The following is a 14,083-nucleotide window of genomic DNA, read 5'->3' as shown; positions in this document are numbered from 1 at the left end:
GCATCACTACCCTATAGTAGACTTTCTGTAACACAGTTATCTTGAAAGATACACATAAAATATTTCAGCACCGAAATTAAGAAAAAACAAGTACTTAGAGAGAACTAGATTGCCAGAGAGAACTAGATTGCCCAAAATAACATCACTGTCAGTCTCCATCATTGATACTATTTTATACCCCTAACCGAACCGCAGAAGGGCCCCTAAGATTTTAGGTATGCTACTGATTAAATGTGAGAAGATTCTACATTTATATTATATTGGCAGACAGACAGACAGATAGACATCATACCTGTATTTCCTTGTATCTGTACAGTAGTGGTTGTAGTGGTTGCCTCTGTTTCTCTCTCTGCCTGTCCCTCCTGTGTGGTAGTGTCCACATCTGCATCCTCATCCATTTCTCTTGTTTTCTCCTCACCTCTTCTCTCCTTTAGCCTCTCTTTCTCAGAGATCCCCTTCACTCCCACACACTCATCTTGAATCAGCAGATCTGCCTCTCCTCCAGCCCTCTCTCCATCCCCTCTCTCACTTCCTGATCCAGAGTCACACGACAGGAATTCATCCTCAGACGGGCTTCGGTCTTCATCGCTATGGTAATGGCTGTCAAGAGAGTGGTCGGGGTCAACATCTAAGATCGCAAAGTTGTAGTCGTTCAGGGCCTCTTTCAGCTCCTCGTGAAGCTGGTCCATCAGACAACGCAAGAACTCCTGAGTGTCCTACAAATCAGAGATAAAGGGGAAACCTTGTTATATTGTGGAACTGCATTTTCGAGTGATAGTATAGTTTATGTGAAAATAGTAGGTTTATAGGAGTAGATCAGTGTTTGGTATTGACAACTGTATGATGTGATACTCTAATTGTGCCGTTCATTCAACAGCAGCTCCTGATAGCCGTGATCACCTGTAACCAGTGACAGTAACAGACAACAGCATTAAGTGCTTTTGAATTTTAACTGAATGTAAACTGCAGCATTATGGTCACAGCCAGACCACAAAATTGATGTTTTTGTTTTTTTACCGCCATGCCAGATTCTTTATCAGAACAAAACTGATGGAAGCAACATCTGTGAAAAAAAGTGACGGGCTCTACAGTAAATACAATGAAGCATATTTAGCTTTCTAAAGCACTATAGCTTATGGGACTTGTGCATGCTAAACAATTACAGTCTTAAAAGGTTTCATAGCAATCTTCGTATACCTGTTGGGCATAGCCACGAAACATAGGGTTCACCAATTTGATTCCATGAAAGAGACTTGTGGGAACAACATAACTTGGCCTGCACAGAGAGTCAAAGAAAGTATAGAAGAGGAAAATTTGATGATCAGGTTCAGAAAATTCCTAGAGCGTTTTCACTAAACTAACCTTGTGTTTATATTTGTCAGATCAGTGTTTGTTACCGTTTCTTGTGCCAGAGCTCAGAAATAAGTTTTTGATAGCTTTTACACAACGCTGGCTTCTTAACTGTATGCACCATCCCACTGCAATCCAGGAAAAACTGAGTCAAAGGAGGACTAGAGAGAGAGAGAAAGAAAAGGGGGAAAGAACCATAAAATAAATGTAAATCTTAGAGCCAGGAGGCAGAGAACTGAAAGATATCCATTCTGTGTTGTCTGGATGACGTCTACTCATGTGAACAAGAGATAACGAGCTCACCAGTTAGACAGGGCCTGCAGCGCAGCATTCATGTAACAAGAGTTTCCAATGTTCTTCATCCCCGTGAGACCTGAGAAAAATCAACTATTAAGTGTAACGCATCTTTCTTTGGAGACACCAGCCTCAAACTTCTCTAATCAGTACATTTTACTGATCACAGTTGAACCTGAATACATCCCCTAACTCGTTCAAGTTTTTGTAATTATTTGAGCTAATCTGAATCTGATTTGGGGAGACCAAATGTAAAATTTAAAGGGACGGTTCACCCAAAAATGAAGATTCTCTCATTGTTTACTCACCCTCATAATATCCCAGTGTATGACTTTCTTTCTTCACTAGAGCAGATTTGAAGAAAAATAACTCAGCTCAGAAGTTCCTTAAAATGCAAGTGAATGGAGATTTCTCTTTTGAAGCTCCAAAAATCACAGACAGTCAGCATAAACTTCATCCATACAACGCCAGCAGTTAAATTAAAGTCTTCTAAAGCAACACGATTGCTTTTGGGGCGATAAAGAAAATTTTTTAAGTTCTTTTTTTTAACTCAAAATCATGCTTCCGATCGGCAGTGGTACGTACATGTGACATAATTGCATCGGCATTTGAAACACAATAGAACTGACAGAAGTGCATCACAGCCGTAAGAGCAGCGCTGCTTGGTTGGTTTTGGTTTAGATCTGTATTTATCTGTTTCTTTACTCACAATGGTACATTTGTGTGCTCATCCTGGATGTCTCAAATGAGTGGAGAATGTGAGAATAACCTCTGAATCATGGCAACCCGAATACGTCACATGAGAGACCGCTTGGACTCCATCCTCTCATGAAGCATTGGATTATAGTTAAGAAGTACTTAAATATTTATATTTTTTCAAACAAATATTTATCATATCACTTTAGAAGATGTTCATTTAACCACTGGTGTCGTATGGATGAAGATTATGCTGACTGTAGGTGATTTTTGGAGCTTCAAAAGAGAAATCTCCATTCACTTGCATTTTAAGGACCAACTAAGATAAGATATATTTCTATTTTTTTCTTCAAATGTGTTCTGCTGAAAAAAGTCATACAAAACTGGAATATCATGATGATGAGTAAATACTAGGGATGTCCCGATACCACTTTTTCCACTTCCGATCCGATTCCGATATCGGAAATCTCAGTATTGGCTGATACCAATCCCGATCCGATACAGTGTTGTTTTTTTACATAATCAGTTTATAATATCTTTACAGTATTGTGTGGAAATAATTGGGTGTACTCTTTAATAGGCTATGTAAAGAAAAACAAACTGTTAACTACACATTATTTCAATATAAATGTATAGCTTAAGAAACACTTTATTATTAACTAGCATACTGGCACTCCCTGAGTTCTGATTACACGCACCTGCATATCATTAGTGGCTAATCAATGACTGCATAAATAAATACCCCACTTTCGCACGTGCTCACACACACACACACACACACACTCACTTTCTCACTCTGTGCCTGTTCTCATCGATAGTATTTCTGAGACTCCAGAACTTTCTACTATGTCAATCATGTGTCTTCATTATTGCCTGCATGTATCATAAAATTGTTTTGAGTTATCTCTTTCATCATATCTATACACTGTCTGGATATTACTTACCTGCTATTTGCCTCTCCGTGAGTCTCCCGTGACAGCTTTAACTTTTAAACCCTCACCCTTTTTATTCACAGTTTAATTCACTTCTTAATTAAATTCTGGTTAAATGCACCTCCAGTGCCTTTCTAAGTCCATATTATAAGTGAACCGAACTGCTGAGCATCTACATCTGAGATGTTCGTTTGTAGCGCACAAATATTGTGCACGGGTGAAGGCTATAAATAGCCATGCGCGTGTGTGTAAAAGCACCATTCACTACCGGCTGAAGCTGCGCGTGCAAGAACATATATGTTTACTTATTAAACATAGCCTATTGCAATTCACAGAGCTATCACGTGGCTTCAAGTGGCTTTGAATAAAATGCACTAGTCATATGAACCGCTTTAATGGTGTTTTAACAGTTCTTTTATGTCATTTTTTAAGCTTGACAGTAACGAACATGACTAACACAGAGTATCGGATTTGGGTCGGGCTCGTCGGACCGATACCCGATCCGTCTAAAAACGTCAGTATCGATGCGATACCGATCTAGGTATCGGATCGGGACATCCCTAGTAAATACTGAGAGAATTTTCATTTTTGGGTGAACTATCCCTTTAAGTAACCTGTTATTGATAAAACCATATTGATTGACCACTATTCTGAATATTTGGTGGGGATGTGTCCCCCACAATGTTTATTGTGGCTACAGTCCAACCAATAAGCAATTGTAAAATGGGAAATGTGCAGGTTTTGAAACATCAGCTTCCTTTGATTATACCTCTAGGTTTGAGCTCATCCTCCTCAGATTCGGAGCCTTCCTCATCCGCCACAGCGATGGGCACTGCCTTCAATGGATGACATGTTGACTGGGAGAAGTTATACAAAAACAAATCTTTAACATTTTTGTTAAAACATCCTTAAATATGATGACAAAATGATAACAAGGTTTGTGGTTGTGTTAAACACATTTCTTGTATTGTCATTGTACAGTCAAGAAATATTCCTGCTTGAAAAAATATTTTGATCGTCAGACTAATACTAATAATGCAGAAGACCCAGGCAACCTCGTCTGAAACAGGCGCTACCATCTGAATAATATTTACATGATCCTAAAGGTAGAAAAAAGTAACTTCTATTAGTTTTCTGGGAGTATTGCTTCAAATACCTGCTGATTTTTATGCTTTTACCTGTTCAAGATGTTTGCAGCGGTGAACTAATGATACAGGCGTAACAGGCTTTGGTTCCAGAAACACCTCCCTCTCACAGACATAACACCACACCCTGAATGTGGTCAGGTTTACAGTCAGATTGTGTTTTTTTGCCTGGTGAACAGAAAAAGAGGTGCATTTGTATATGAATGAATGAGAAAAAAAGTGAATGAGACATGGATAATACAATCAGAGACAGACAGAATGAATGAATGTCTGAGAATGGACAGATCATTGAATGAAGGGGCAAATTGTCACCTGTGCATGTATAGTACTGTGATCTGAATATGACTCTCCGCAGCCAACATAGTCACACTGTGGACAAAGAAAAAAAGACTTTACATTACAGAAAGGTTGTGTGGTTAATCTTAGAGATTGGATGGTGCTGATCAAATTACATTCCTAGATCATTCAGCATGCTGAAAAAACACTATACTTCCCTAAACTAATACTTAAAATAAGAATAAAAATACTAAAGTATTTAAGCAGGGGTAAAGGCTCCTCACCTGTAAACATGCCCAGAGGTTGGGACCACCTACTCCACATGACTGACAAGTACCCTTGAGTAAAATGAAACATAGTCAATTTTAATACATAGGTCTCAAAATATATTTTGCACTTTATTATCAGAAACACGATTCTAACCTTTGACTTCTGAATCAGTTCCTCCTTAGTAACTTCCCCAATAGAGTCCAGGTGATGGCAAAGATCCCCGCTCTCAGTCATCTTGACTTTCACCTCACTCTATTCATGAAGCAAAACAAGTAGAAGGAGAAGTGGATTAAAATCCACAAAGAACGCTTTGTTAACAAAGCTGGTACAACCCTACACAGTATCAAGTTCACATAAAACAGCTGTGTTAAGCATAACCTTCTGATGAACTTGCAGTTTTAACACTGGTGTGAAGGAGAAAAACTGTCATTATTCAGCTAATTAAATCATGGCTCTGCATCTCCAAACCTAGTGAGCTACCTACGAAGGCAACATTTTGGTGCCATTGATGCTTAATATGCTTTCTAGGTAGGCAGCTCACTAGGTTTGGAAACAAAACTGCTGTTTCATGCGTCTGGCAGCGTTGTGATGCGCATTGAGAGAGGATGCAGTAATTTCAGTTTATATCACTCCATTGTTATAGTGGAAAAATACACAGCAGTAGAAACCTACGTCATTTATCGGCATTGTTAAGATCATAAGAAAAGTAGCTTTCACGGCATTCCGAACAGTTAAGCATAAATAATAACGTTCCAGTTAAACAGACCCTGATGTACATTATACAAATCTGAGTTGAAAATATTATACTAATATTAATATATAAATGTACAATATATAAATATATATATATATATATAAAAACACAATACAGTTAAACTAAATGTTAGCGTCTACCGCCCAAAAGCTCCTGTAAACATCACAATCTTGCAAAATAAACAGGCCATATTTCCACTCCGGCGAGAAGACACTATTCACACGCTCAAGATGTCATCTACACAAATAAACAGTGTCACTTCGGTTTAGCTGAGTGGAAAATTAGAACAGATATTCACCTGTCAGACAGAAACAAAAACAACGCGCATAGATGGTCATTTTAGGCCAGTCGGTTTCATTTGCAACAGTGGTGGGAAGCGGCAGACTAAGCAGCATCCATACTCAACACAGCACGAGTGCGTCACAGCTCTGACCAGAGCCAATGAATGCTTTTGTCTCTCTCATCGGACTAATTTAATCATATTTACTTATATAAAGTACTAAAATGTACATAGAATTTGTTTTGGTTTGTAATTTTTTTAATATTTTTTAAATAATTGCTGTTGCTGTATTATTTTCATGTTTTCCCCGTGGTTATCGTAGACGCTGATCTTGGATCAGCCTTTAGCTTCCCTTATCGATTAACGGAGAACAGAAGCGCTGATCGCGGATCAGCTGTATCAAGAATGTGACGTCAGCGGAAGTTTAGAAAGCGGTCCGTCGCTAAACACGGTTCGCTACCGATGTAGCTCGAAAACAGATATGTTAGTGTTATATTTACTTGAGGGAATAGATATGGATGTGAGGAGGTTACAATTAAAAATGTCATATTGGAGTACAATAAAGGGACAGTGAAAAAGATCCTAGAAAAATGCTGGGAGTATGGAAAAGGAGAAATAAATAGTTTTGGATGGAATGTAGAAAAAGAAGCCCAGAACATAGAAATAAATAATACAAATATTAGTCCCACAGTGGTAATACCATCAATACCTCCATGGCTTTTCCCTAAACCTGATGTAGATCTAACATTGCAAGACAAGATAAAAACAAAGGAAATAAGCATAACAAAGGATATAGTTGTGAAGCAGCACCTAAGTCAAGAATATTACAATAGTATTCAAATATTCACGGATGGATCTAAGAATCCACATATTGGACATGCAGCAGCAGCAGTTTACATTCCCCATTTTAAATATAGTTTTGAAAAGAAAATTACAGATCATGCTTCAGTATATACTGCAGAGATGATTGGAATTTTAATGGCACTTCAATGGGTGGAAGACGTTCATCCTATGGATGTAGTGATTTGCTCAGACTCCTATTCAGCTTTAATGAGTATAAATAGTGAAAAGTCAGCGTCCAGGCAGGATATCTTGTATGAAATACTACAAAATCTGTACAGAATATACAGAATAGGAGTAAATATTTAATTTTTATGGGTTCCAGCACATGTGGGGGTATGTGAGGGTAATGAGGAGGTTGATCAGTTGGCAAAGAGATCTTTGAAGTGAAATGTAATAGACATTAGTGTATCACTGAGTAAAACTGAAGTTAATCCAATAATAAAATCTGCTCTAAACAAGATGTGGCAACAGAAATCGGACAAGGAGACAAAAGGAAAACATCTGTATAAAATTCAAAATAAAGTTGGGGTGAGAAAAATAAATACGGAAGCAGAAAGGAAGATTCCATAATATCTAGGCTTCGAATAGGGCATACATGCCTTAATTACTCAATGTTTATCATAGGGAAAAGAGAATCTGTAAATTGTGATAAATGTGGCTTGTCAGAAACAGTTGAACATGTGTTGATTCATTGTACAGAATACGACAGAGAAAGAATCAATTTTGCAGAATCATTAAGCTACGTAGGTATTAATACATTGTCAGTAAATAGCATATTTCAAAACGCACAGAAAGAGAAAAGGGTCTATAGTGCTTTAATGAGGTATCTAAGGGAAACAGTATTGGTTAACAGAATATAGGTTAATATAATATTTTTATTTTTTATTTTTTAGAATTATTTGATTATTTAATTATTTGATAATTTGCTTCACTCTGTTAATGCTTCACACTCCTGTCCAGTTGGTGGCGGTAAAAGCACCTTTTAGCTGGTTTGCCAACCGCCATAAAACTCCGAAAGAAAAAGAAGAAGAGGGAAGAGATATATCTTATATAATTGTACTTTCCTTTAAAGTTACGCCGGCTGGTAAGAATTAGGAGGAGGCAAGAGGACTGATGAGGAAGACGAAGAGACAAAACAAGTAGTTAGGTAGATACATTAGATTGCTGAATAGATTAAAATAACCTTAAATTCCACATATCAAAGTGCGTAAACAAGTGTCCGATTCATACATAGGCAACATATTGAACCCCGTTCTAATGAACTAATTAAAAGAATCCCAGGTCCAAACTGGATGAAGCGAGGAGCTTACGAAAGAGACATGGAGTGAGGCTGGCCACATTTCTGATCTATAATGTTTTATATCCTTATACCAATGTGAAAGTCTGACATTGCTGCTCACATTTCATTTTTAACTGAATAATATGTGTATTTGTATTCTGTTCCTGCACTAGATTTTGTTTTGCAGTGAGTGTTGTCTATCTCAATATTATAGTAAATGTGGTTTTACTGTGAACTTAAATTGATTCTACAAATGGGGTAAAATAATGCCACCCCCTCTCTTGTGCGTTAGGACGACCCATTTAAACTGAAGGCTGGAGGTGTTGTTGAGATGAAGTGAAGGACAGAAGCCGAGACATTTACGTTTTAAAGACAAATTAGTTTGCCTTGTTATGGAGACATATTTATTTTTAAATCTAAGTGATTTAATGTGATGTCCAGAACGATATGTAAATCAATACCTTTTTAAAAAGTGACTCTCACTCCCCACTATAGGACAGCAGATGAAAATGGCCTGTATATTAGTACCTCGTTTTCTGCTGAAACTAACAGACGAGACTAAGATGCAGACATGTCTCAAGTGACTTGTGTGCTCAAGCCTTGTTCACTCTTACACCCTCCCATTTCCTTAAGAATACGCACTCTTCTTTGGTCATTTTTGACGGTATTGAAAACCATTCAAAATGCATCGTCCCAAAGTGTACAATGATAGTGGGGAAACATTTTTGAATATTAATGGAGTAACATAATTTTTAAAGATTTTAAAACGATTTAAAAACTAACAATTTCTGTTTTTTTCTGCTTATAGAAAACAGAGTATGTTTAAGAGTTACAATTTAATACATGCCTATTTCACAAATAAATCTCTAGTGACTACTAAATCTCCTGCATTTAAAATGGGCCCATTTTGCACATACATTGCAACAAATATATTAATTCCCACTAATGTCAGACAATTTGTTGCAGTGTTACAGGGGTTTAGGAAGGTACCGTAATAATTCCATCTAATGTTTCAGGAGGAAATTATATTTAATAGGTCTTTTACCATTGGGGGGGCTTTAGCTCCATTGCAACCTATCATATATATGTGTATGTATATATGTATGTGTGTATATATATGTATATATATATATATATACAAAATAAAAAACACTGTGTGTGTGTGTGGACCAGAGTATGTGAGTGGAGCGGAGCGCCATGATTTTGCCTGGAGCAAGGAGCGTGTTTATAAAAAAATTGGAACGTCATTGTTTTCTCTTGCTCCATGAGCGCAAAACACCTTTTAACAAACCTTAATGCAATAATTCACCACATGTTAAGCAGTGAGAGTGATGCCCGGAGCGGATTAGCGGAATCAGTGGCTCTTTAACGGAGTGCGAGAGGGGCACCTCAGTCGATGAGGGTAGTGGCTCTAGCCACTGCTCCATCCCCCTGTGCATGGCCCTGGTTTTGACATTCATATCTAGTTTTGATTTAAAAAAAAAAGTGTATAGAACATCCTGAGAATGTTTTTTTTTTTTTCATTCACAGAATTATAAAATAACTGCAATAATACATAGGCCTAATAAATTTTTTTTGTTGTTGTTTATTAATTTGATTTAATTTAATGCTTTGTTTTTGTTCTGGTAATTTGCATAATATTTGTCGTTTGGTAATTTATATTTTTAATTGAATGTTTTTTTGGGGTAATTTATTAATTTGATTTAATTTAAGGTATTGTTTTTGTTATGTAATTAATATATATTTTTTTTTGTTTGGTAATTTATATTTTTTATTTAACGTTTTTTGTTGTTGTTTTTTGTTTTGGTAATTTATTAATTGAATTTAATGTTTTGTTTTTGTTCTGGTAATTTATATAATTTTTTAGTTTGGTAATCTATATTTTTAATTTAATGTTTTTTTTTTTTTGTTTGTTTTTCTGTTTTGGTTTTTGCATCTAGCAATTTATTTAATTGATCAAACCCAGAGAATGCTGCCGATTTGTTTCAAAATTAAGATATAAAAATTATTTAATTTAGTCTTTGTTAGTGTTCTAACAAAGCACATTGTAGCTTTTCTTCTAGTATTGTGTATTTTTATAATACACCTTTTGCATGGGAGGTTGTGATATTGAAAAGCATACTGATATGGAGAGGTAGTGAGGCGCTGTTGGGAGCGAAATGGACAACCCGGAGTGGAGCTGGAGCGGAGTGATTAAAAATGCTTTGAGCGTGGAGGGGAAATTGTTGCCGCTCCACTCCACTCACATACTCTGGTGTGGACATGTGCATGTGTACCCCATTTGAGCAAGTAGGTAGATCCAAAATGGGTAATGGTTTCTTCAGAAGAGGGCAGGGTTACTCTAAAAGGGGTTGCGCCAATTCCAAAAGGGGGCGACACCACAACAGATGGTTAGGGAAAGTGTTAGGCCCTGTCCCAATACCCACACTTGAATTCTTGGCCACTTGAGTGTGCATGCACGCGACAGGAAGTGTTCAAGACTATCCCATATCTAAACCATGCCAAAGCTAAGTGCACTTAACCCACACTAGCTTGAATACTGCTTCGGAGCTGTCTTTCAGGCTAAGTGTATCCCAGAGTTCATCACGTTCAGGAGCTCACACCCCACCTACCCGAGTGATCAGTGTATTTCAGCGTGATGATGTCAAGGAAAGCTTTTCAAAATAAGTTATTTATTATAATCAGATAGTGAAACCTAAATTAAGCTTATATTTATTTTAGTTTAAATTAATATAATCAAAATTAGATAACGTGTTTGGGATGACTTAATAGCAGTATCATAATTACAAAATATTATGTATGTGTATAGTTATATACCTCTTTGTTATCCTTCTCACCCAATAATCGCATTATTTTGTTTGTTCTTGCCTAATACTGCAGATGATTTCGGTCATTTATCAGCCAGTGTGGCTTACAATATACGGTTTAGTAAATGTTGTTTGAAAATGTAAAAATATCAACTACTACCACGGTTTCTCATATTTATGTATTTAAAATATATGTTGTAATGCTTTTTATTTGTTTTATGAAACCACATACTGATAAGTTGTGTAAAGCAGTCTTTGATTCATATACTATTAATAGCTGGATAACATTCAAAAAGTCTATAGCTGAAAGGTCACAATGGGTCTTTCCCAAAAATGGATGGAATGATTTGTTTTAAATTATGTCTCATAATTATATACACAAATTAATTTTATTTTTATTTTGTTTGTTTTGATGGTCTTTCTTGACAAAGTGACAAGGTTTAGTTCCAGTACCAGAAACTATATGGTGGTTATTTTGAATTCTTTACCTGTTACTGGTCAAAAATGACACTAAGTCAATGGGAGGGTTAACAGATTTATGCCTGTTCAACACACTTCATCTTTCTGCATGATGTCATAGTTTCATTGTTTATTTCTTTGCTCATTTGTTTGCCTCTTGACATATTTATATCCACATGTGATTTTATTTAGGATGTACATTGTAGAATGAATTAAAGAAAAAGAAATGCATGGTTGAGGCAAAGGAGCAAAAAGTGAATAATCCAGTGGACCTCCTGAACGAGCTTCCAGAGAACATCTGTGTCAGTTCAGCCAAGAAGACAGAAGAAATGTTGCCCAATCAAATGCTGAGTGGAATTCCAGAGGTGGATAGAGTAAGCTGGGGATAGAGTAAGTCAATTCTAAAGATAATCTGTTCATATACATTTTGTCTTTCATTACATGAGATATGTTTCTCTATTGACTGTCTGACTAGACTTTCTTATTAGTGCTAAGATAAAAAACAGCACAGAAGAAGTCAAAGCAAAGCAGCTCTCTGAGCAGAGGAATAAGACAACATCACCTCCTTTGTTCCCAATAACATTGCTGTGAATTATGTCCAGCACAATCGCTGTGTGCTCAGATACACCAGAAGAGAACTTCCAGCACTTGTTTTATATTTTTTTACTCTTAGTTTTATTGCTTTATTTTGAAGCTCAATTCACTTGTATTCCTCTGCTGTCGGTTTTATTAATACTGTTATTGACTCTTAATATGCTTATAACTATGTGTGTATGGATATATGTTTTTGAGGATGAGAAGTTTGTATACCAAGAACAGAAAAGTTTTATATTCAGAAGGATCAGTCATGATATTTTTTTTTTCATGAATAATGTAATTAATCAAATCTAATTTAAGTCAAAGCCTTGAGTTACAGCACTAACTTCCACCCATTTGTTTAATCTCTAGACAATGTCTAACCCTTAAGTTTGTAGATTACTTAGCAAAACACTACACAAGTTTAAGACTTAAGGCAAAAATTACCTCTTCTAATGCACTGTTTATATTCAGCTGCCTACTTATTGCATTTAAAATGGCCTTATTTGCTATCTTTCAGTTAGTTAAATCTCTAAGGGAGAAGCCCACCACCATTCTGAGGAAACCCATTTTGGCCGCTTGTACTTGCGACCTTGTTCTTTCAGTCATGACCCAGCCTTCATGACCATACGTAGGAACGAAAACTGACCGGTAGATTGAGAGCTTTGCCTTCAGGCTCAGCTCTCTTTCCGTGACAACAGTACGATAGACAGTGCAATTCCGCCCCCAATTCTCCGGCCAAACTCTGGCTCCATTGTCCCCTCATTCATGAACAAGTCCCTGAGGTACTTGACCTCCTTCCCTACCTGGAGTACGCACTCCATCAGTTTCCTGCTCAGAAAGAAAAATGTATTTGTGTACACACACACACACACACACACAGAGCTGTGGCCAAAAGTATTGGCAGTGACATAAATTTTGTTTCGCAAAGTTTGCTGCTTCAGTATTTATAGATTATTTTTTCACATGTTCCTATGGTATACTGGAAAACAATGATAAGCGTTTAATATGTTTTAAAGGCTTTTATTGGTAAAAACATTCAATATATGCAAAGAGTCGATTTACAGTATTGACCCTTGTTTTCATAACCTCTGCAATTCGCTCTTGCATGCTGGATATCAGCTTCTGGGCCAAATTCTGACTGATGGCGATCCATTCTCGCCTTATTAGTGCTCAGAGTTGATCACAAATTGTGGGCTTCTTCTTGTCCACTCGCCTTTTGAGGATTGACCACAGATTCTCTATGGGATTAAGATCCAGGTATTTGCCTGGCCACAGAGCCAAAATGTCAATGTAATGATCTCCGAGCCACTTCATTATCATTCTTGCCTTGTGACATGGTGCTCCATCATGCTGGAAAATGCACAGATCATCACCAAATTGCTCCTGGATCGTTGGGAGAAGTTACTCTCGCAGGATGTTTTGATACCATTCTTTATTCATGGCAGTGTTTTTGGGCAGAATTGTGAGAGTCCACTGTTGACACGACACAGGACTCATGGTAGCGTTAACCTTTTCTTCTCTGGACTATCGATTTTCCAGATGTCCCAAACAGTCTGAAGGGGACTTCAGAGAAAATAAATTTGCACCAGTCTTCTGCTGTCCAATCCTTGTACTTCCTGCAGAATTTCAGTCTGTCTTTGATGTTTTTCTTGGAGAGAAGCAGCTTCATTGCTGCCCTTCTTGACACCAGGCCATTGCCCAAAACTCTTCGCCTCACTGTGCGTGCAGATGCACTTTTGGTGACACAATTCCATAGCTGACTCCTCAGGAGGAGATGGTCCTGGTGCTTGCTGGGCACTCTGGGATGTCCTGAAGCCTTCTTCACTGCAGTTGAACCTCTCTCCTTGAAGTTCTTGATGGTCTGATAAATGGTTCTTTTAGATGCAATATTCTTTGCAGCAATTCCCTTGCATGTGAGGCCATTTTGATGTAAAGCGTTGATGTCTGCACGTCAAGAACACAATTATTGGAAGCACTTCTTCCCTCCTTTTATAGCAATCAGTCTGCTCTTATAATCCAATCAGAATGATAGAGTGATTTCACCTGACTAGTACTCGTTCACACTTTCCCAGGTGCTGCTGATATGATCAGTGAAATTATGTTAGCTGGTAATTTTGTG

General features: G+C 37.2%; 1 protein-coding gene and 1 long non-coding RNA gene across 4 annotated transcripts in view; one reads left to right on the top strand and one right to left on the bottom strand.

Annotated features, from left to right (window-relative positions):
* LOC127639892 (ubiquitin carboxyl-terminal hydrolase 20) overlaps positions 1-6,253 on the bottom strand; it is a 33,771-nt gene extending 27,518 nt beyond the window's left edge. The window contains exons 1-10 of one of the 3 annotated variants that reach the window (XM_052122201.1): positions 6,016-6,253; positions 5,117-5,215; positions 4,978-5,031; positions 4,730-4,786; positions 4,451-4,585; positions 4,042-4,129; positions 1,654-1,723; positions 1,398-1,511; positions 1,198-1,276; positions 293-716 (exon numbers count right to left, since the gene is read on the bottom strand). In XM_052122201.1, the coding sequence (XP_051978161.1) occupies positions 293-716; positions 1,198-1,276; positions 1,398-1,511; positions 1,654-1,723; positions 4,042-4,129; positions 4,451-4,585; positions 4,730-4,786; positions 4,978-5,031; positions 5,117-5,197 (1,102 nt within the window). In that variant the 5' untranslated portion in view covers positions 5,198-5,215; positions 6,016-6,253. Of the gene's footprint in view, positions 1-292; positions 717-1,197; positions 1,277-1,397; positions 1,512-1,653; positions 1,738-4,041; positions 4,130-4,450; positions 4,586-4,729; positions 4,787-4,977; positions 5,032-5,116; positions 5,216-6,015 lie in introns of those variants that run through there. The other 2 variants (XM_052122220.1, XM_052122211.1) reach the window with 2 other exon arrangements.
* Positions 6,254-7,863: 1,610 nt separating this feature from the next.
* Positions 7,864-13,371, top strand: LOC127636657 (uncharacterized). Its single transcript, XR_007969627.1, has 3 exons — positions 7,864-8,164; positions 11,578-11,775; positions 11,874-13,371. It is a non-coding gene; the product is annotated as an uncharacterized LOC127636657 (long non-coding RNA).
* Positions 13,372-14,083: the final 712 nt, after the last annotated feature.

Source organism: Xyrauchen texanus, chromosome 4 (assembly GCF_025860055.1).
Source record: "Xyrauchen texanus isolate HMW12.3.18 chromosome 4, RBS_HiC_50CHRs, whole genome shotgun sequence".
Taxonomy (NCBI): domain Eukaryota; kingdom Metazoa; phylum Chordata; class Actinopteri; order Cypriniformes; family Catostomidae; genus Xyrauchen; species Xyrauchen texanus.
This window is presented reverse-complemented; position numbering and strand designations above follow the sequence as displayed.